A 24,952-nucleotide genomic window follows, 5' to 3' on the forward strand; every position below is an offset into this window, starting at 1 on the left:
TTCGAGGTAACATAAGAACATTTATACAGTATATATATAATATAAAAAGATAGAGAACAATAAACCAAAAGAAAAATATTCTGAGTTGGAGGGGAGAGCACTATCACCTGCCAAAAATCGGAAAAGTTTTCTTGAAAAAAGATGTGGCATTCTTAATTTGGTTATTTCCACTGTGTCAGTGGTAACATAGGTGCTGAGGCTATTCGCAGCCCCCAATAAGTTTCATAAGGGATGCTGAGCCCCATATATAATTAAACCCTAAGCGTTGTCTTACATATCCAGTACGCTCAATTAAATCACTGTACGTCGCCATCATATGCACCCAGTACATTGCGCCGTCCAACTCAATTTCTTAAGCCATTATATTATTTCACAATCTCTGTATATTTGTTATTATTTAAAAGAGGAATAATGTGGCTTTGTAAAATCATAACTATTACAATATTTCCATTTATCATATTTTATTGTGAGTGATCAACATTTGCAGATTAGCACGTGACAATCCAAGATATTATTATAAAGAGCATGTTTAAGTCCCTTTGAGTTAAAATTATCTGTATAATTGAGTTAGTAGTTCTGTGTTACAGCCACGAGGCTGTGTTACAAACCAGATTTTTGGCAGCCATAGGAGTGAAAAAACAATTTTACAAAAGAAAATATCATATAAATTTTTAAGTAATACAAGTGATACTATATACACTCATGTCCATAAATTAAGGATAATTCAGAATCACACGGAAATCGAAATCTAAAGTAAAAATTTCACCTGTAGAATTATCACACACATCTGCAAGAATGATATGCAAATTTCAGGAAGCCACCAGATGATGCCGATAGTACGTCACAATGGCAAGAGTGTAAAAAAGGGTATATAAGGAATGGTGGCAAAGAAGTAAAATTGTTCACAAGAGTTCTGTAAGGCGCTCAGTACCATAAGTGAATAGTTATGACACAGAGGACGCATGTGGATGATTTTTTACGTGGTAGAATTATCAGCCACCTGGAATGTGGGCGTACTCAGATGGAAGTATCTGAGGAACTTGGAATTGCCCAAAGTGTCATCTGTAGGCTTTGGCAACGATTCCAAGATAATGGAAATGTCAGTAGACGTTACAGTACAGGTCGCCCCCGAGTTACAACGCCAAATGAAGACCAGTATTTGGCAGTAACTGCCAAAAGAAGCAGATGGAGCACAGCATCCGACCTGTCTCGTCAGCTATCTGCAGCCACGGGTACCACAGTTTCAAGGCAAACCGTGTACAGACGTTTGGGAGATATTTGTCTATATGCTGGCATGCCTGTCCGATGTGTTCCACTCACGGCAACTCACTGTCGGCAGCAATTAGCCTAAAGTAGAGAACATGCAATGTGGACATCGTCACAGTGGGCTTGTGTGATGTTTTCCGATGAGTCCAGGTTTAGCTTGCAGTCTGATTCACATCGGACTTTCATATGGGGAACGCCAGGTACCCGTTATCACCAAGACATCATCATTGAACGACACCGTTACGGTGGTGCAGCATTGCTCGTTTGGGGTGGAATTATACTGGGTTCCAGAACAAATCTGCATGTTCAAACCAGAACCATGAAAGCCCAAATTTATCGGGACATCATTCTGGAACAACATGTACGTTTGTTTAGGGGTGCCATGGGCGCAGAATTTGTGTTTATGGATGACAACGCTCATCCTCACTGAGCAAACATCGTAAACGAATGCCTTGAATCTGAGGATATAACCCGTATGGAATGGCCAGCATTCTCACCTGACTTGAATCCGATAGAGCATGTGTGGGACATACATGTGTACCGGAACTTCGGAGAGCATTGCTTGCTGAGTGGAGTGATCTTCCCCAAGATCACATCGATAATTTGATACTCAGCATGCCTAGGCGTTGTACGGACTGTATTTCATCACATGGGAGACATACAATGTATTAACCATCATACCAACCATGTAACAGTAAGTTTTTGTAAAGGAGATATTTTTTACAATTGCTCCAGGGAGCAAAAATCGTAGTTTTTATGAATGGTACCATACATACACCATCGTTTTTGTTCTTAATCTTCTGTTTAATAAATGGGCTTTATGAATAAGTAACGTTTGTTTTGTTTCTGAACCTTTATTTGCCGGAGCTGGCATTATCCTTAATTTATGGACATGAGTGCATTATCATAAACAAGACCTTATTTTATAAACATAAAATATTTCAAATTAATTTGATGATTAGTTTAAAAGTAATAATTTTTTTAGTTAACCCCTGTGAAAATCTGTGATTCTATTTAAATCTCCTCCGACCTACGAGATGAGATTCATTTAAATCTCCTCTGGGCTTGAGGGGTTAATGAATATAAAATGCATAATGCAATGCTCTCCCTCCTGTGTATGAGCTTGAGTCTTGTATAGATAGGACGACTGGCAAATTTCAGCCCCTTCCCAATGTTTTATTCATGTCTGCACCTCTGAATTATAATGCGTAAAACGTAAAAATAACTCCCAAGCCAATTCATTTTCAAGGCAGTTTCAAAAAAGAAATTTTCAAGTGCCTCCTCTAAAAAAAAGAATATTTATAGGCGAGAAATTAGAAGGAAAATGTTGATAAAAATACAACAAGAAATAGAACCTAAATCCTCCAGATGCTTTAAAGGTACAAAACATATTAAACATTAAAAGAAAAAACATTAATTTCAGAGATTTTTAAGAAATTGTCATAGAAGAAAATGGAACACCAGAGTATTTACTGAAAAAAATTATAGCTACCATTTTTTCTTCTAAACATGTTAAATTTACATAATTTCAGTTACGCATTTTCAATAAATTGAATGTTTCAATGAAACGAAGAGACTTTGTTACATGGAGACTCGCATGTATTTTTTAGCTTAGCATAACTGATCAAAATGTCAATGCTTTGAATCATTTCGTTTCTCACGGACTTTAATCATTTTTCCCCTTACAAAACACAACATAAATTTAAATGCTAAAAAACTTACAGATATCTGTTTCAAGAATGATTTCATTGTTGACCATTCTTTCTCTACAAATCCATTCATGAACTCCATGAAGCTTTCTTTTCCACCAAACCTATAAAAAAAATTGTTTTTTTTTATCAGTTGCTACCACATTAGTTACATTCTTAGTAAAACGTCATTTTCAAAACTGCAAACTTACCTTGTGAAATTTGCCAAAGTTTGTATTGTCTTTGCTACAAGAGTTAAATTTCTGGCAGCTTTACCCTGTGGATATTCTGAAAAATTGGGATAATCAATATAAACCACAGCGTTTTATACATAAAATTAATATGAATTAACGGAACTATCTAAACAAAAAAATTTGTTTTATTTCACTTATTTAAAACTTGCTGTTGAAATTAACTTTACAACCAATAAAGAAATTCTCAAATAAAAAAAAATCAGAATAAGCATACAAAATTAATGGGCAAATTTTTTATACATATCTTCATTATCTAAATTTTATAAAACTAAAACTTGTTCTAATTCTCCATAAATTCAAAATTTTTCGATTTTGAACAGAGGACTGATTATAGAAAATGTCAAAGGCTGCTAGAGTTTATTGAACTTGTATCAAAATCAAATAGCAACATATTTTTGAAACAGTGTGACTCCTATGTACTCAAATAATTAAATTTTCTTGTTTTTTTACAATCTATTTGAAACTATAGGTGAGAACTTTGTCATTTATTAATTACAAACAAATACTTTACAAAATGATTTGTCTGTTTTATTCTAAAAATAGAGCACTGAAATTTACTTTGAAATAGATACTTACAATACTTGATTACAACAATGCTTTATGAACAGATTTTAAAAAATCATATATATATATATGTAAAAACAATACTTCAAATAGGTGAAGTGTTTTCATTTTTTCAGATAAAATCCAAGACCATTCTGATTGTTCAGTATAAAATATAGAGACTACAACACTACCAAGCCTCGCCATAGTGGCAATGCTTGCAGATGGGGGGGGGGGGAGAGAAAGGAAGGCCCCACCTCTGACAGACATTTAAAATAGCCTTTTGTTTTGGTTTGGGCCTGTTTGCCGTGAATATTCCTCACTAAATCAATGAAAGTTCTTAGATTTTTTTGGAACAGGTTGCTTCATCATCATCAACATCCCTCTTCCGCCTTCTTTGTAGAAATTTATTCAAGAAAAATGTTACGAAGAAGCTTGATAAAAAAAAAAATTCTGCTTTTTTTTTTGTTTGTAATTCAGCAATTAAACCATTTTTTGGTATAAGGGCCTACCTGGGGAGATTCAACTGGTAGATTATGAAGACAGCCAAACAAAAAACAACTTTGCAACGACTATCAACAACAAGGTTGCTTCACTTGATTTTAAATTTAGCTCAATATTTATTCTTTGGAGATATGGTCTTGGCGTAACATCATTTTGCACTCGATAGGATAATAGAAAAATTCAGAGAAATTTCCAATCAAAAACTAATACTTTTGAAAAAAATGGACTTCTGTAGTTTTTTACGATTCATGGTAATTCTGTATTTTATGGTAGAAATCTGTAGAAACTACAGACTTCCATAGTAGTAGGCAAGTATGCATGACTAATTGTATCAATGTATGCTTATAATAAATAAATAATTTTATGAGAGAGAGTACACTATATAATTTTTTACAACTCAATTTCAGTAAAATATGTATAATAAATATGTATAATAAATGTTGCTATATTGTAATGCATTTCCTATATTTTACAATTAATGATGTTGGATAAAGGTCTATTTTCTTTTCTGATTGTGTATACTATATGCATTGAGAGAGAGAGAGAGATAGTCTTTTTTTATCAACAATATACTCAATAAGAAAGACACTTTCCTATATTTTTTGTCTTAGGTTTCCAGAATATCACACATAATTGCAATGGTAACTCAGTTTATTTGAAACATAAATGAGTCAAAACAACAAATGGCTCTTCAGATCAATCTGCTAAGCAAATAACCAAGTTTCAAAATATATACAGTAGCTAAAAATTATAATGCATAATAATCTTACCCTGTGAAAGATTGAACAAGCTAGGCGAAAGAATTGCAGGACAAAGAAAACGAAGAAAAATGGATGCACTGATTAGGTTGTCACACAACTCTTCTTTTCCAATACTGGCAAGTTTTTTACGGTACTCATGAAAAACATCTTGAAGTTCACTGAAAATTGACATTGCAAAAAGCTTTAGTATTTAATTACGAAAGTTAGTAAAGATAAGTAAAATACTGAATAACCTGCATTTTTATTTTGTCAATAAAATTTTATGTTGAATTATATCATATTATTCAGTAATTAAAAAAATAGAATTATCATGCTATCAATTTCTTTGGATGAATGACTTTTGGCAATGCACAAAAATAATCCATGGACAGTCAAAATTTTATATGCAGCCAAATCCCGTTATAACAAGCTCCAAGAGACCGGAGAAATCACTTCGTTATAAAAAAATTAAAGGTTTTTGCATTGTTCCTATGTGAACTTATCTGAGGGATTAGAAAAGTGTTCGTTAAAATGAGATTTTTGTTTTAATGGCATTCGTTAAAACAGGATTCAGCTGTAATTTGTGACATACATAAAAATAGAAAACAATTAAATAAAAAAGAATAAAAATTATATTACAGTATCAACATTATCAAACTATACATTATATCTGTATGCCAGAGATGAAGGGCACTATGTCCATTTCCATCAATATTGGGATAACGCTATTAATTTGTAGTAATTTTATTACACTACATATAGGTAGTCCTATTTTAATGAATAACAGAAATGTTTACTTTGATTGCATTTTTAATTGGTTCACTGTATTTTAAAAATATATGACAGCCATATTTGTTATGGGCATCTTTTTCTCAGCCACTTTGCTGGGCATTTTGCCTGTTGTGGTCTTGTATTTGCATTTATAAAATAAGTAAAGCTCCATAGAAAGACTTACTAAAAAAGTCTTAAAATGGCTTTCCTGTAAAATTTCCCTTTTATAGAATGACACCCTTTATCTCTAGCATATAGGCAGTGGATATTTACAGGAGGGCTTAGTGGAATATAGCCCAGGGGGACAAGTTTGGAGGAGCAGCAAATTTGAGGAATGAGTGGTCGCAAAATTTGTATAGTCCCCCCTCCCTAAAGAATGTGTGAGCATGGGAGTTACCAAGAGTTACTCAAAGACAGATTCTTATTTACAGGGATGTGGGCTAAGCAGGCTATGGCCCATGGAGGCAAATCTGAGGAATGTGAGTTGTCAAGAAAATTAGATCAGCATGAGAAGGGCAGCAAAATCATAAATGTGTGCCTGCATACAGATATATAGTGTGTTTCTATACCTCTATCTTCTATGCATTGTTCTCTTCAAATATAACTTCTAAGAGATACAGAAAAAAATTGATAATAGTTTATTGGCATACAAAGTTTAGTCTATCAAATTATTAAGAAGTGTTTATTTAAACACAAAATGCATTATGTTCTGGATCAAAAGTTTAAAAAAAAAATCATTTTTTGTCATAATGAGAACAAATCCATAAGATCGCCATTAATGATTAGTTGACGCACAAGGTTTATTTATTTTGAATAGTAGCAAAAGTATTATATGTATGTCAAGTAACTGAAGCAGGCAATGCCATTTGTACCACATGTAATTAACTATCTTCCCACTACAAGTGCATATGCAATAATGGCAAGAACAAAGACAATTGTGAGCGAGTGATCTAACATAGTAAATTAGTAGTATTACAAGTAGCACAATCACAATGTTTCATAACAGAAACAGCAGAGCTGGATTAAAAAAAAAAAAAAAAAATTGTTCCCCAGCGCGACCCAACCCGCAAGGGTAAAAGGCTTATATCCCGGGAGGGACAGAGCCTGGGTTGTGTCTGGTCTGTCGGATTAAAAATTGAATGAGTGAGATGTTGTGCAGCTTTACAGCATCACTAAGGATTCCAAGAGTCATGCAAGTCTGCATTGTCTTACAAAACAGGAACAAAATTGGGAAAAGTTTTCAATGAAGGACACTCAATCTGAATGTTAACTACTTTCTTATCATTAGACCATTCACTCACAAGTCTTTTTGTTTTTGTCATCATTGCACATGTAATAGGAATAGAAAATTCTCTGAAGCAGGGCAGGTATGTTACTAACGTGTGGTATAAATGGCATTGTTTGGCTATGCCCCATGACATTTCTCCAGCACTGTTAGCCCAATAAAAAAAAACTAATCCTTGTACATAAAAGATCTTGTATTTTAGTTATCTTTAGATGTTTTTCCAAATAGGTTACTTACCATGGGAAACTGCTTGCAGAATTCGTTATTTTAACCCAAACCATTTCTACATATGTCAACAAATTTGATTGCTGGCGCTGCAAGGTAGTATTATTTGTAACTTTCATGGGATCAACCTTGAAAGAAATCAACATTTTTTTTCAATATTAAGTAAATAGCAAATACAAAAATTTTATTGAAAAGAATAACTGAATGAAGCAGCATAAAAAAATGCAATAAAACTTCAGATTATGAGTAACTTGGTTTACAAGTGTTTTGCAAGATGAGCAAAAGATGTAAAACAAATTTTGACTCACTTAACGAGGGATGCCTTGCAAGAATAATATATATTTTTTAAATTTTTAAACAGATTTCAACTTGATAAACAAGATATTTCTCATAATAAGAGTGGCACACATGCCAAAGACTCCTAGATGAGTACTATAATTCTGTGTATTAACTTTGTCTGTTGAGCTCCTGTGATCACAACTAAAAAAAGCCAATTTGTTAAATTTCTTTCTGTAGGTGAGGCCATCTTGACAAGTTAAGGGACCATTGCTCTTTTTTATTACTCCAGAAATACTCCAGCTTTAAATATGGAATAAGCAAAAAATACAATAATTAAAAATAAATGAACCTGTACTGTATATTTGAAAAATGAATCATGGCTGGAGTGAGGGGAATGGTTGTGGAACAAATCTTCATTTGAGCTTCCATTATTTAAGGAAAAGTTTGATTCAAACTACAAGTGTTTCAAATTACGAGCATATTCACAGAACAAATTATGCTTGTAAACCGAAGTTCCACTGCATGTCCATTACTTCATGAATGCTTAAAAAACACAAATAATATAGGAAAATGAAGAAAGTTCTTTAAGCACCCTAACAATACAGGGTGAGAAAATCTAGATCCTTTATTTTAATATATCTTTTTAAATATTGACATAAATATGAATATGAAACAGTTTCAATAAAAACAAAAATAACTAAATTTAACTGACTGCAAGGCAATATAAGACTTTTCTTATGATACAAATATTATGGAATTGGTAAACCATCATCAAAAGAAAAGAAATTGAAAAAAAGCTATGATGTGTGAGGTAGCAGCTTTATTGCTGTGCATATATGCTCATATATATAATCACTGCTGTATACATTACAGTGATCACAATTGTAAATTTACTCATTACCACACACACCTAAATAATTTGAATACTGCTGCTTATATATATATATATATGTGTGTGTTGCTTCTTTTTCCTCATAAAATATCCTCAATTTCATCAAAAATGTTTGAAATGCAGGGCCGTCATTTCAACATTTTCAGGGGGGGGGGCAAAGAACACGTACTCAATGTATGTATATATATATACCATTTTTAATGTATTTTCAAAAGCCAGGGAGGCACCCCCCAAATGATGGGCCTGTTGAAATGTAAATGTTTCGAAATCGTAGTGTGATAGTTTCTGGGCTTTCGAGACCTAATGCTGTTTTAATCCAGTGAGACAGCAACTATAAGGATAGTGGTTTGTTTGCTTTTTTGATATTTTTCTGATTGTCAGACGGGAACAACCTAACACTAACAACTGCATTATGCTTTCATTATGCTGCCTCTTCTGGTGGTTCTCAAAGGATTTGTTTATGATTACAGCTTGATCCAGAATTAAGGAGTCTTACTTAAAGAAATAAAATGTGTTTATTTTCTGCAGTGATTGATGGATATCATCAGTCGATGAGATCATGAGACTTTATATGGGGGATATATAAATAAAATTATCCATTTCAATATGGGCATGTGATAGGCACATGCATACATACACACACACCGTTTCTTATATAAGATAATACCTTTTTCTTAGAGACATAAATTTACTAAAACAGCCTCATCTTATAATTTAGTTTAATATGGTAAATAAAAAAAAAGTTGTGATAAATACAATTTTGAAAGGTGAAACAAACTGAATTAAGTTCCAGAATACATAATCAAGGTTAATATAATAAATTATCATAAGCACAAACATATTTTACTAACCTCACAATCATCAGAAGAATCCAAAGCCATTTTAAGAAACATGCCTAAGGTTTCTTGCAAGTACTGATTGAAATGAAAAAATACGATGGTTTTATTTGATGAATAATAATTAAAAAAAACTAGATATTTTGCATATCTTTGAAAAAAGGAAAATATTAATAAAAAATTTATATTTTTCTATATTAGTGAAAATTGTTATTTTTTGTGTTATTCCTTCCCCAATCACTACCAATCGAAGAAAAGTACATTTCAATATAATTAGATTTCATTAGAATATTTAATAGTATGCCTGCAAGTTATGCCTACTGCCTAACATTTTGCATAGGTTTATTGTATTGTAAATGATATGTATCACATTGGTACCACCATCTACTTTTCAAATCGACAGTCAGCAAATGTAAGGTTGAAGTGAAAGTGTTTTGCAGTTTTTGAGTCTGCTGGTAATACTTTTGTAACAGGGAAGCAAAATTTGCATATTATCATTAGACTAAGAGCAGAAATCATACTACCAAATGAAGACTAATGCAATGAGAAAAATTTCTATAATTTTATGTCATGAACATACAAATATGAGAACTTTATAATATAATAACTTTAATAATATAAATTTATGTATAATAAGTACAATAAAGTAAAACCTGTCTAATGGAATCGTGAGGGACCAAGATTTTTTTCTGTTGAATATGGGTTTCCACTTAATACAGGTTCAATTGACATAATTTATAAAGTTATGTAACAATCTTGTATGAAATTGAAATAAAATAAATTGAAAATTAAGTAAATAGTTTAAAAATAAATAAAATAATGTACATTATTTTCTCTATAATTACAAATTATTTCTGTCTTGATATGTGATATACATTTATTAAAAATACATGCATATCTTTACTTTAACATTACAGTATATACAGTGCACACATTGATTATTACATACATTAACTATTTACATTTCCCAATACAGAATGAAAAATTAAAAACAGTACTGTAAGTAAAATAAATTTTTATCTTTTTTCAGTAGTCAATAAGAGTTTTTAATATGCAGTTCAAACACGCCCTTCGCTATCTGACTTTCAGAAAACAGTTTTGCTTCAGAAATACTAAACATGACTGAGTCATTGTGATATAAAGCAAAGTGCTGCAGTTCTTTCAAGGTTTTGACAGCATCTATACATAACACTGTACACTGTTTTTCTTTCAAAATGACAACATTCATCTTATGTTAATATTCTTCTTTTTGACTTTATTTAACATGTTCAATGAGAGTACCAATATTTGTCATGTCATGTTCAGTTAGAGAGTGTACATTGTCATCTATGTTTATGTAATCCTGAATACTGAAATCATGGAAAGTAGCTTGCATGCAATTTTGTAAGTCTTGCATATTATTTGGAAATCCAACCCTTGCAATGATTGGTCCCATAGAATAGCCTACTTTTTTTTTAAAAAATTGTTACAATTTCAGAAAGCAAATGCTTTACAATGTATGGCTTATTAATATCACAGCATCAAGTATAGAAACAGTTTTTGTTAATGTAGGGGGTGGATGATGTAGAACCCACATATTGGTAAGCAGAGATTGCATAAAAAAATTTTCGTAGAGCATTGTACCATTTTGTATGATCCTTTGGTCTATTGGTCATGAAATACTCATTATGTTTGAAATTTTCTGCTGAGAGGGTAGAATTTTTCATTCTGTTTCCACCTTAGACAGGCTCCATTTAATCTAGGTTTTTAATATTAATTTTGGCATTGAAATCACAGGACCAAGATTTTTTTCTGTTGAAGACCAGTTTCCACTTAATTCAGGTTCTGTTAAAAACAAGTTTTACTATACTAATTTATCATACCATAACTTCCCATAAGCAGAGCCGAACTTAAAAAAGTAATCAATAAAAGTGTTTTGGTAGAATCAATGTATGTGCAAGTATAAGAAACCAGACATTTTTCTTCAAGTTCCATCATGTTTGAACTGTTGGCCATTTTTCTAAATGTGTAAATCAAACACTTTCTAAATTTTTAATGGGATTCATATTTAAGATTTGTGATAGCAAATGAAGTACACATTCAATTTTTTTTAAAAATTGCCTATCTTTGTGGGACATAGTATGATGTATATGATGCACACAAACAAGTATATTGAATATTTTATCAGATTTACATTAATTTCATCTATTTCTATTCCATGAAATCTGTGTTTTTCTTTTTTAAAGTTGATTTTTTTACATAATTATATAAAATAGAAACAAAAAAGTTTAGCTTTTAATAAAAAATTAGAAAACTACATACTTTATCCCCCAAAAGCTTCATATAGGCTTCAGTTGCTTTTGTTGCCAGAGAATTTCCTCGAAATGTCAGATGCAAATCGCCTTTAAAAACAAGAAGAGAAGAAAAGAATGTCTTTAAAAGGTTATATAATTTTTTATAATAAAATTATTTTCTTTCTCAAGTGGAAATAAATTTAAACACAATTCCAAAAACATGAAAACTTTAAGAAGTGTGTATGACAAAGGACATTATAAATTTATTATTGAAGGCGTATAATTTTATTTTTGTGTATTTATATTGAATGATTTTTTTAATTTTGTGTTTCAGTGGCAAAGCATGCAGTGAGTAATCAAAGAGCATAAAGTTCCAAACTACAGTAATAAAACACATAGAAGGAATTCGTTTCAAGACAAAAAATCTGTTTCCCTATTGCATGCTCACATTCATTACCCCTCTCAGCATATCAAATGTTGCAAATATTTCTAATTATAACAAGATCATCTGCAGAATCACTAGATTCATTCTTTGAGTTTAGTGTTTTTTTTTAAAATCTGGTATGCTTTTCGTTTCAATTCAAAAGAGGTTACAAAGGTTTTTAACAGCTGGCCAATGTGAAGATATATTTAGGAAAGAGAAAATTCAACTGCCTTTGTGGGGAATCGAATCCAAGTCCTTTCACTTTCCAGGTAAACACCCTAGGTAAGTGAAAGGATGTGGATTCAATTTCCTGCAAAAATAGTTGAATTTTCTTCTCTATCTCCTAAATATATCTTCGCATCAGCCAGCTGTTAAAAACCTTTGTATGGATAGCAGAGAGTGATATCCTCAGACAAAAGAGGTTAATTGAAAAAAAAGTTTGAGAATTTTTCTGTTATATATCAAAACTAGCAAAATACTCAGCATTGCTCAGGAAAAGTAAAAGGAACAAAGTATGATAGTTATGGTGTTTTTCTAACTTCACTAATAAAATAATGGTCACAGACTCAAGTGAATTATGAGAGGGACAGTTGATATGGCCAATAATTAATATAACCCCAGGCTAGTTAATATAGCCAATATGAGAGAGGATATCCACCTTTAATGAAACATTTACAATAGACTCTCTTTTTCACATTATTTTTGCTTTTGGGAGTGATTCTGCACCCTTCCTCCCCCCTTCCAAAAGTATTGGAGCAAAACCAGTGTTTTTACCACAAAAAAGAATTTTCCCATCAGGGTTGTCTTTAACACAGGTTCTCTTTCCCTTTGGTGAGAGGAAATGTCTTACCTAATGTTCTGTATTAGAAAGGGAAAGAATCATTTGACCATTTTTTTCGACATATTTAAACATTTCAAAAGTCTGAAAGAGCCTATCATTTAAGTCATTTCTTGTTTAGTATGAATGTAAAATTTTTCAAAAATTGAAGATACACAGAGTGAGTTACACACACATTTCATTTCATATATATATTATATAAAGTTTAAATATCTATAGACAGTCAAACTAAAGTAAAAACTTACAAATTAAAATTACATAACATTAAAAAAAATTAAAAAGGAATTAAGAAAGATGATACTATCATAAAAAATACTAACCAATTTTTTCTATGTCAGACATGACAAGTTCAGCTAGAAAAGTTTTTGCAATATTCTCTTTCTGCATGATGTTGATTAATGTAGTTGCAATATCCTCCTAAAAATATAGACCCAATAAGAGTTTAAAAACACATCAGTGTCATTTATTAAACAGTTTTATTTTTGTGACTGCGGTGCTAAACTTCTGGGTAGTTGCCCTCTGTCTGTACCAGAGAAAATTAGGAAAAAACTAGGGGAACTTTTAGGAGAGAGAAATTTTTAGGGAACTTTCAGCACTATTCTTTTAATACACTTGAACACAACAGCTGATATGAAAGATGAAAAATTTTTCTTAAAAGCAGGCCCATCATTTGGGGGGGGGGGGTCGAGGGTAAAATTTCTCAGAAGGAAAACTTTTGATCCTCTCCAAAGGTCAATCCTGTGTATTCCTCTGGAAGTGGTGTGCTATGTGATACAGTCAGCTCAATTCTCTCTCACGCACATGCAGATGGAAAAGATAAGTTCTTAGAATGGTCAGACTATTCAGTTTGGTACTAAAAGTCTTACTGTATTTACTGAAACCACATTCAAGTCAGAAGCTTTACTTTATTTTTCTATATAATGATTTTCTCTTCGCCTAATCTTTAATTTTACATGAAATGGCTCATAATCTTTCTGAAAGAGAAATGCAGCTACAAAGCAATTTGGAGATGGAAATAAATTAATCTGGCTTGAGTGGCAGTCACTCATTGAATTCATTTTGACTGGCAATGTAGGTTGTGACGTAGCTGATTTATGTTAGTGCATACCTCCATTATCCAAATCTGTATTCATTAGCTGAGGCAAAAACAACATAAAAAAATCTTTGGCCAAAAAATCTGTAAGCCGAGGCATTCTTTTCACTGTATTAACATTTTCAAAGATGCAGAAAACATTAAGGCAAATTTTTTTCCAAACAGTTAGGTGACTTTATCAAACCACTTTCAAATGAATATGGCAAATGAAAGTTTAGTTAATAGCTGTAAGTTTAGCTCTTTTTTGGCCACCAACTGGTGTTGATTCAGGACTATTGAAAAGAATTGGGAATGATCGGCTTATAATATTCCACTTTGGTCACCCCAATTACCCATTTCTGTCTCCATAAAATATAGTCTTTGAACCAATTTTCCACTTTTGTCTGAAAGAAAAGAACAGTAGCAACACTGGGCCTGAGGATCAAATTAAATAAGAAATTTTACCTATAGCATTGTAATTTTCTATGAATATTTGAAAAAGAATTAATGTTTCGATAAAATTTAAGTGTAAAGAAACTTGTTCAAGTTGAATTATTTGTGTCAAGATTTTTTATGAGAAAAGAAAAATATAATAAGCATAGTTAAAAAAAAACCCTGTTCATACCTTTGCTCGAACACTGATCACTGGCTCTAACATTTCACACAATGTTTTAAAATCTGTTTTCAGATGCTGCAAAAAAGAAAGGAAAAATAACTATTTTTTATACACAATGTGTATTTTTTTATCCTAAAAAAGAAAAAAATATATATGCAAAACATGATCAAGATACCATAGAAAAGTAATAATGTAACTCAACTTGATTACAAAAATATGACTTTACATTTTTAAAATATTTACAAGGTTAATAACAGGGCCACGGCATGCCTCCTCCTGGCCCCCTAGAAAGGGTTATACTCAGAAAAAAGAGGGGTTCATCCCCCTCTTCTTCTCATTTTGCAGATTGTTTCCAACAAAAAAGAAACTTAGAAATGTCTTTCTTAGAACTGTTAAAATTTCTAAGAAATATGAAAAATAAGTGTGCTTTTTAGTGGGGTCCCTGAGACTGAAACCTCCTCTCTGAACCGCTGAGCAGTTAGGGAGCCTTTGTCAAATAAATAGACAGGTGTGTGTGGCCATCCATCTGACATGATGGACTGATATCTTCACAGCTACAGTGATCTCTTCTCTGATGTTGTAGGAGCATAGGCGGAGATATAGATTTGAAAGTCTGGGGGGGGGGGCAAGGTCAATTATTGCTGGGGGGGGGCACAATGATGATGATGTCAATTCATATATACACATATAGATTAGATCAGTCGAATCCACCTTTGATACTGTGGGGGGGGGGGAGATGCCCCCATGCCCTCTGTATCTCCACCCATGTGTAGGAATAGGAATGGCATCAGGTCCCATGTTTTCTCCAGATCAATGCACTTGAAGAATCAGCATATAGGCTAAATCTAGATTTGCCACTGAAGAGAATTTTGGTTTACTGAAGCTTGGTCCAAAAAGCTAATTTTCTCTCTACACACTCTTGTATAAGAGAGTGCGTGAAATGAAAACTATGGGTCTTCTGACATTAAGCCTTATCTCTCTACGTCTCTCATAAAACTTTCAAGAAACAGTAACTCTTGAGAAAACCTTTTGGCTAAAGGAAACTATGGCAGATATTATATCACAGATGCAAAATAAGTTTCCCACATGCAAACATGAAATTTCCAATGGTATATAATCATTCATGTTTGTGTGACAGTGAATAAAGAAGAGTGTGGAAATTAATATTCCTACCAATAGAGAGCTCTACAGAGTAAGCTCTCAAATTTTAGACAGAGCTATTTGTCTAATATTTATCTTAGAGAATTATCTGAAAATAAAATCTACAGAGCTATTAAATTTTTTAATAGATAAAACAAAACAAACAGATCAACCCCATTGTATTATACAAAATGAAAAAAAATATACTCATTAATGTAAGCAAACACATTTATAATAGACTCATTTACAACCCACATTTGGTGAACTTTTATTTCATTTGATGATATGAACTTTCATTTCATTTGTGATAATGCTTTATTTTTAAAAGTATCTGATGGAAATTGGACCAACTTAATAGATATAGATTTAAATTTTTCAAGCCATTTAGATGAGATATACAGTTTGCATGTTTTTCTTATGCATTGAACAATTTTAGGTGTTTACTTTGTTTTCAATGAGTAATAAATAATTGAAAAGTCATGAAAATCTGTGTGCCTATAGCAACCACTATACATACATTTGAAAATATTTCAATATCTTACTGATACTCACTAGAAGCAACTCCTTATAAGCAACAAGGGGCAAAATCTCAACAGTCTGAAAACGAGACTTTATGCGTATTGATGGAATGTCTTTTGATGTTCCATTTTTTTCTGAAGTAACAGGATACCTGAAAAAAAAAAAAACCCAGATAAATCATGTACTTGGACATGAAAACATTGAAAATGTTAGAAACATACAAAATAGGTTGACGAAACTGCTGTACAGGCTATTTTGATAGTGGAGAGAGAGTACATGTATTAGAAAGACTGATTTATCAATAGATACATCAACAATGATGTACCAGAAAACTTATATATCAGTCTAATAATTCATTTCTACTTGTTTGAAACCATTTTGAGTGGTCCCTTGAAGCTTTTGGTATTTAAACTCAATATTTTTTTGGCATCCTTATAGAGTGAAACAGTTCTTGTCTGGGCATGCTGGTCAAATTTATTTGATTTTTTTATGACTACATTATTGTTGAAAGTTTGATGCGTTTAAAATTTTTTGTGAATATTTATTTGCATGTCTATCATAATAATGCTGCCTCCACCTGGTTGTCATTTTTACAGACAGACATGCTTTCACGAAATGCTAAGTGGTTGTGTTAGAGAGGATTTTACAATATATTTTGTAAATATAATTCATATATATATATGTTGTATCATATAATTCATATATATATGTTGTATCATATAATTCATATAATCTTTCAAGGAATCAAATGCATCTTTTCACATATAATAAAATCTGATATATAGCTTAAGTGAAGCTTGTGTTTAGATTGTTTCCTACTCTTCAAACAATCAAATTTGACAATTCCAGTTCATATGGTAAGTAGTTCATTGACTCAAAAAACTAATTTTTTTATAGATAGATATCAAAAGTGATAATTAGGTAATTCAACAATCAATGTAAATTTTCAGAATTTTATATTAACAGTATAAATACAATATAAATGCAGAACAATAAAATTGCAAACAGTTATGAAATTTTTCAATTTAAAGAAATTATTATTCTTTACATTCAAAGAAGTTCATTTCATAGAAAGCATGAAGACATTAACTTTAGCATAAACTTAGATCACCTGATATGAAAGCACTGATTCAAAAAGATTTAAAAATATAGGATGAAAAATAATGCATTTGTATGTACTAGTTAGCAATAAGACTCTGCGCTGTCTAGGTTTTCTCTATATACTGAGAGCATTGAAGAGTAGACAAACAATGGTAAAGAGTAACATGTCTGAAACACATTGTTAGAGAGCCATGGTAGCCAAAGTAAACATTCCAAAAATCATTGTTCAGTTTTTCACCAATCTCGGGCAGAATCTAAAGTAGCCTGTCATTCAAGTCAGGTCTTGTTTGGTTTATACGCAAAATTTGGTGGCAATCGGTCTAAAATTATAGATTTGTATAGAGAACAGGCAGAAAATCAATTTTGTATATATAGATTTAGCAATACTTGCTTACCATTTTTCAAGTAGATGCCGTCCATTAATGCTAGAAACAGGAATGTGCACAGTACCTGCATAAAACACAGCATAAGGAAAAATTTTTAATCTTTGCTTCCATGTCTTTTAACACTTTAAATATAATCCACCTTCAACATGCGAAGAAACAAAAATGTCACTCACTTAAATGATTATCAAATAGACAAATTTTGGAGTTTAATTTTAATAGTAAAGAGAGAGAAAAAATGTTTCTTTATATAAAATGTAAAGGAAAGAGATAGATAGGCTATGAATTTTTTCAAATAAGGAAAGAATAATTTTGATTATTTGAAAAGGAATACAGACATGTGAACATTGGCATGAAGTCTCCGAGTAGCAATGAATGTCGAGCTTTACCATAGGGGGGGGGGGCAGAGTACCATATAGGCATCAAAGCCTAAGGGGTTCCACATGAGTCCCCTTTTTTCTTCAAGCAACTACGCAAGGTCACCAAGTCCCTCAGTAATTCACAAATATTCAATGCAATGCCCCCTGCATTAGCTCTTGCATATCGTATATATGGACATCCCAATGCATTTTTTCGTATCAGAGCTATTATGTCACTTCTTGCTACAAAATATTCTTTCCAGAAAAAGCTCAGCGAGTGTGGCAGCGCATGTTGAAAATGTATCCTGCTCATGCAAAACTACAAATACACTATTGATATGTATGACAGCTTGCCTTACCACACATAGAAAAAAGCAGATCGACACAAGTAAAATTTAAAAAAAAATTGAAGGAACATTGCATATGAATCCCAAAACCATCATGAGATTCATGCTGCATTTGTTTTTCATCGTTTTCCTTCAATGGAATAATAACTTTCTGTGCTTTAGTGACGACACTAGATAAGGCAGATAAACGTGGTAAAAATGTAGATTTCAAAATTTGCCCTCACACTCATGTAAATCCTCTGCTTATCAGATCTGAAGCCAGTTGTTTTTGATTTCATGGATCCATAACCACCCATATCACATGTGGGGACTAGTGCTAAAATAAACATGGCCACTTCAGCAGATGGATTTCACATATTCCTCTTAAATACTTTTCAGAAGTAATGATGTTAGATGCTTGTTATTTGCTATATTGTCATGCTCTGATGTTGCCTGGATCGTGAGCCTGTCACTGCATTCTTATTGATTCGGTCCAAAAGTTACATTGCAACAATCTTAATGGTGAACGATATATAAATTTGGTCACTGATCCATTTGCATTCTTTTGAACTCTCTCCTTATGGCACATGCATATAGAAATTTGTAGTTATACCATAGCTGCCAACTTTTGAAAATTAAAATTAGGGTGATTTTCACGCAGACCTCCGTATTTTATACTAAAACCACACCCTAATAAATACAAAAGGGATATTTCCAAACAGAATAGGGATTTTACACATATGGAAGTTAAACCCTTGGGAATAAAATCCCTACGCAAAAAAAAAGTGAAATTGGAGGCCAAAACTTCAATGGTGATCTAAAAAAAAATTGTGTTCAATCAGAAATGATGTGAATGAACATTCTGCATGAATGACCCCAAAATCGAAAGATGAAGGGAAAAAAAAAGCATCAATTTTTGAAGAACACATGACTTTTTGTGATGCTTCATGTTTTTTTGATTTCACATGGGTGATGATGTCTTTCTACCATGGCCGATGTTTATGTCCTTAACACAACTTGTACAAAAAGAAAAAGTCAGCCTTTTTCTGGAACGTTTTATGAAAGGAAATTCATCGAAATAAGTATCTTTAAAAATTATTAAATATTTTTTTGCTTATCAGTATTCATGTTTTGTTATTGCATGTACGTAACTTCAACAAAAGAGGAAGTTTTGACCACATGTGCATCACTATAACCTTCAATTATCCAAGAATATTGGCTGCTAAGCTATTTCCCTGCAAGATAAGACAAACAACTTTTCATGTTACCCCATCAGAGGGTTTTTCAAACTTCCTTAAAAAAGGAATTTCCCACTATTCCCCCATTTACGACATGTGATGTCATTTTGAAAGGGGAAAAAACAGAGGTAAAAGCCGTTTTGCCCCACAAGAAATTCCTTAGGGATTGTTTTCAGAAGTGGGGATTCTTTTTAAATGAAGTAGGGAATGTTTACGAACAATTAGGGATTTTTTGTGATTTTCTTAAAAATTCGGGAGATTTAAGAACTTTTCGGGAGGTCCAGAGATGAAGCTAAAATTCGGGAGACTTGGCAGCTATGTTATACTATAGCTAAGGCACCTATATTATTTTAATAAGCTTCTCTGGGAGGGTTGAGCATATAGCTAATCTTGGTAAGGATCTGTGTCATTACAAAAATATTAATAATACAAGTATAATACAGCAAAAAACTCAAAAGAAAACTGCAAAAGACTGCAATTTTTTCAAAAAAAGTCTGAAGAAAAAAAGATTTCCATAGGGTATTGTTCCATCTTGAGGGTATCTCTTGTAGCTCTGTAGCTGCATGCAGATGTCCATAGAAACTACAGATAACCTGTAGCAGTTGGCAATTCTGAGATGATTATATCCTTTAAATCCTTTCGTTCATGAGCTTTTAAACCTTTTTTTTATTGCTGACAGCAGGGCCTACTAAAAACATGTATGGCATGTGTAAATGCATACAGTAAAATTCTATCATTTGAAAACAACTTTCCCCTCCTTGCTTCAATACTGCATATAATAATGATTGTAATATATAATGTTGTAATATGAATTAATGATTGTAATATGATTGTATAGATAGACTAAAAATGCCTATAAAAGATATTTCTTGTAGCTCTGGATGGCACACACACACACAAACTGCATGTGTGGAAAACACAAGTTGAAGTTTTGCATTGTCACTAATGAGAACAATAGAATTGGCTGAAGTGTTTGGAGTAGAAGGAGGGTAGTCGAAAAAAGAAGTACAGTAACCTGATTATGGAGCTATGATTAAATTAAGGGAGATGTCAAACAGTTGTTAGGGTATAAGCATAATCTGCAATGAAACTCATCACATGACTATAGACAAGCCAAACTGTCCTTGGAATCCCCACTGATAATATCTGAAAAAAAATTGTTAAACACAAAATTTGACTGATTATACAAATCATCACTGTGGTCATGCTACCTCAGCGAAATATTCACACAACTGCAACTAAACAGATTTTGGTAAAAATCTAGTTATCCTGAGTGATATGTGTAATAAATGCAGCCAGCATTTACAACCTGATGAATTTTCACCTGAATCAATGGTGTCATTTCCTCCTCTGATTCAAACTCTTATTTTTTGATAACTTGTTGAGTTTTTGGCTACATTCACAGGAGCTCTTCTTTGCTGCCGCCCCCCCCCCCATTTATAAGGTCATTGTGGATAGGAGCAGATTCCTCACTCACTTTGGCCCACATCACGTTGTCAATATCTCAATCTGTCCTGATCATAAGAATCAGTATTCAAGAGTACAACATAATATACCCCCTTCCATTAATTCCATCTCGGAAACACTCTGTGACCACAGCTTGCGTGCACACAGGATGCTTCCTCACACTTTCATGAACTGCAACTCATGATTTTTTACTTGTCAGAGTAATGGGCAAACTTGCCTAAGCTCTTCTGGGACACTAAAAAATGATGATGATTAAGTTCTCATTGATCTACGAGAGTGTTCAAAGATTTTTTTGTTCCATTACCTGACTCAGCCCAAATACAGTAAGGAAGAGATTTGAGCCTATCAAGATTAATACGTACAAAAAGTTGAATTTATTTTTACATTATACAAAGTACTAAACAGAAAACAGCAAATTTCCAAATGCCCAAAAGAAATTTTGGCCAATGGAATAAAAAGTGACATCAGCAATGCAGAATTGATTCTTTAATTAAGTTCTAATGAATAAATAGCAGTTTAAAAAAATAAAAATTCAAGTTGTTTAAAGCACTTAGCTTTCTGTTACCTTCCAGTATTTACTCTACAATGATCAAAAAGCTTTTAACAAAGCAAGTTATAAAAACACTTACCATATTCAGAAGAGTTTATAGGTTTGTATACCAAAATGTCTCCAAATGTTATATAAAGACTTACAGATGCATGTATGAATTGTATTTAAAATTGCAGTACCATGAAAGAATTATGCAAAGGCCCTTACTACATTCTCCTTTTCAAAAAAGAAGAGTACAGTGTGTAAATGATTAGAATTTAAAAGTGATAGTATTTGATGGAATTGAGAGACTGAGCTCGCATCAGAGTTATGTTGCACCAACAATAACATATTTTTCTACGCATAGGATTCCCTTGAATGTAAACTATTTATGTGGCAACAATAGGCTAAAGATAAAAAAACTAGTAAGGAACGGTCTAGGACAGGGGTTCTTAACCGGTGCTCCGTGTGAACTCAAAGGGGCTCCAAGGCCGCTCGAGGAAAATAACAAAAAACCTGTAAATTTGAAAAAAATTAATATTTTTGAATAATAAAAATAAGTCAGTAACTTTGATGAATAAATAAAAAATAGGCCTAAAAAGGGGCTCCACCAAAGAAATTATATACTGGAAAGGGCTCTGTGAGTCAAAAATGGTTGAGAACCGCTGGTCTAAGACATAACATTGACAGCTGAAATTCCAGCAGACCAAAATTCAGACAATACTAAATACAATCTAGCAAACCAAAAAATCCTAAAAATACCAAAAAAAAGTCCCAACATTTCAAAATACATTTCATTAAAAAAATATTGAAGTAACTGATTTTTACTTTATTAATTTATCATAAGGATGTTGCTGTGCACGAAAAAGAAAATTTAACAGAAAAATAATACAGTAATTTTCATTAGACAGGCTGCTTATTCTTGAAGGCTCAATTTCTAGTACTTGCCAACCACAGGATTTAGCTGTGTCAGAGTAAATTAATAAAAAAAAAAAGAGATAAAGTGAAAAGTGTGGCCTATCAGTTTAAATTTACTGTAATTTTCTGACTGCAGATTTACCAATATTCTGTTAATAAGTTGAAGTTAAAATCAGTTGATTCAATATTCTTTTTATGTAAATTTATTTTGAAATGTCAGGATTTTGGCATGTTTAGCGGTAGCTATGTAGTAGAGATTTGAATGTCATGATTGTTCCCTGAAACCAAGCAAGGAAGGAAGGGGGACATATTATTGTTTAGAAGAGTACAATTTAAAATAAGATTAAGACAGCAATGATGATCATTTTTGTGTCAGATGATTTTTGAAGTGAGCACTATTTTCCAGAAGCTATGTGTAGTGAAGCAGAATATTTCACTTATGGATGCAAATGGGACAGTGAGAATCCCTTTTTTTCCCTCTTGTTGGTCGTTAACTAATAACAAAAAAATAAATTTTACTTGTGAAATTCTAATTGCCTTACAATCAGATGGATTTAAAAGCATGAAAGATACTTTTTATTTCCTAACTTGCATGTTCATTAGACACAGAGCTTCTTGAGTATATCAGGAATATGGTGTATGGTAAGTACTCCATTTAATAGCCATCCAGCAGTCTGAACCAATAAACTCTGAAGTTGTATAGATGTGGTCCGGCAAGAGATTTCCCAGATGTATGTGCAAAGTTTCTCTTTGCTTCCATGTCATGCCATACAGAAGGTTTTTCTTTCAGTCTCAAGAGAGGCCATTATGCTGTTGTGTAGGCATCATCATGGACTAGCATTGCAAGAACCCAGATTCGAACCCCACTGACGGCATAGTGGTGGTCAGCTGAAGTTGGCTTTTTGTGATTTTCCAACTTCAAGACATGAATGCAAAGTAATCTCCCATTTAAACGTCTCTCCACAGAGAGCATTAAGGCCTACAACATTTAAAATATTCACGAATGACACAGCAATCAAAAAATAACCTGTTGAGTTGTCTACTTCCAAATTTGGAAAGGTAGATATACACCTGACAACTATTCCTCAGAAACAAACTTCACATTAGATTCACAACACACACACATTCTGACAAGTAAGTGCCTATTCATTGGAAATTTCACAGAGAAATATGAATGAGGTGCATGTGTGGTGTAGTAGTCTAAAGAAAGGGTTTATAAATGCTGATTTTTTTTTGCCTTTAATATCATTTTTAAGACTAGAAGAGCCGATGCAGCATCGAATTCGATTCCACCCCCTGAAGCAGATCTATCTTCAAATATGAGTTATATAGATTTATTGAATCGATTAACATCTCAGTATGCCGATCTAAAGACATTCATCTCTGACAAGTTAGAGGAATTCAAAGAGTCATTGGAATTCAACTATGACCTCATTCTAAACTTGCAAAACTCCGTAGATGACCTGAAAAAAACCACCTCCGATCTGCAACTCAAAAATAGACAGCTCAAACTAGAAGTACAGAATCTGACGGATTCAGTTTGTGATCTTCAACATTAGGCGCAATAACTTGGAAATTTCGGGATTGCCTGAAGTTGAAAATGAAAATCTGCTAAATGTCATGGAGAAAATCGAGAACATTATTGAGTGTGAATTCAAGGACAATGTTTGTGCTGTTCACAGAGTTCCGACCACAAGAAAAGATCACCCGAAAAATATTGTGTTACAATTCGAATCAAAATCATTGAGAGATAGAGTTCTCAAGTTGGCTAAGGCAAAACAGTTCACAGGTAAAAACTTTAATTCTAGATTGGTGGATATTCCAATTTATGTAAATGAACATATGACTCCTGATCTCAAAAAGTTACTGAATAATGTTAAGCAATTTAAAATAGAGCACAATTTCAGTTTTTGCTGGTTCAAAGAGGGAAAGATTTTCTTACGTAAAGGTGAAGCGTCTAAAATATATAGAATAAAAAAACTCAATGATCTCGAAAATGTTGATACAAACTGAAAATGAATTAGAATGTTTTTCTGTTGATGTTCACCCAAATCAAACTCTATTGTCTCTACACAACCTTCAAAATTTTTTTTTTTTTAAACCTTTCCCGCTCATCCATGTACTAATTTAAATTTACTACATTTAAATATTAGAAGCATCAGAATGAATTTTGATTATTTGCTTACATTTCTTCACAAACATTTGATTGAAATAGATATTTTAATTTTATCTGAAATTTGGATATTTGAAAATGAAATTAATGTATATAATATTGAAGACTTTGATAAATCTTATTGTTGTAGAGATCAATCTAGATCAGGAGGTGTATTTGCTTTTCATAGGAAATGGAAAAAATTTAACAAAATTGAAATGCGTTTATTGCAAACTGCCGAATATGTATTGTTATGTAGTAATCAGTTCAATCTCTCTATTTTGGCAGTTTATCGTTCGCATGCCTATACAATC

General features: G+C 32.4%; 1 protein-coding gene across 8 annotated transcripts in view; it reads right to left on the bottom strand.

The window, feature by feature from the left end:
- raskol (Ras GTPase-activating protein raskol) overlaps nt 1-24,952 on the bottom strand; it is a 258,900-nt gene that overhangs the window by 16,539 nt on the left and 217,409 nt on the right. For all 8 annotated transcript variants that reach the window (XM_089253806.1, XM_089253805.1, XM_089253807.1 and 5 more), the window contains 10 exons: nt 17,662-17,716; nt 16,199-16,316; nt 14,516-14,581; nt 13,139-13,235; nt 11,585-11,664; nt 9,299-9,361; nt 7,289-7,404; nt 5,026-5,174; nt 3,167-3,242; nt 2,989-3,079 (listed from right to left, as the gene is read on the bottom strand). In XM_089253806.1, coding sequence (XP_089109932.1) covers nt 2,989-3,079; nt 3,167-3,242; nt 5,026-5,174; nt 7,289-7,404; nt 9,299-9,361; nt 11,585-11,664; nt 13,139-13,235; nt 14,516-14,581; nt 16,199-16,316; nt 17,662-17,716 — 911 coding nt within the window. The remainder of the gene's footprint in view (nt 1-2,988; nt 3,080-3,166; nt 3,243-5,025; nt 5,175-7,288; nt 7,405-9,298; nt 9,362-11,584; nt 11,665-13,138; nt 13,236-14,515; nt 14,582-16,198; nt 16,317-17,661; nt 17,717-24,952) is intronic.

Source organism: Pholcus phalangioides, unplaced genomic scaffold, assembly GCF_987345545.1.
Source record: "Pholcus phalangioides strain wild (caught in Gottingen) unplaced genomic scaffold, Ppha-v1.0 ptg000039l_1, whole genome shotgun sequence".
NCBI lineage: Eukaryota > Metazoa > Arthropoda > Arachnida > Araneae > Pholcidae > Pholcus > Pholcus phalangioides.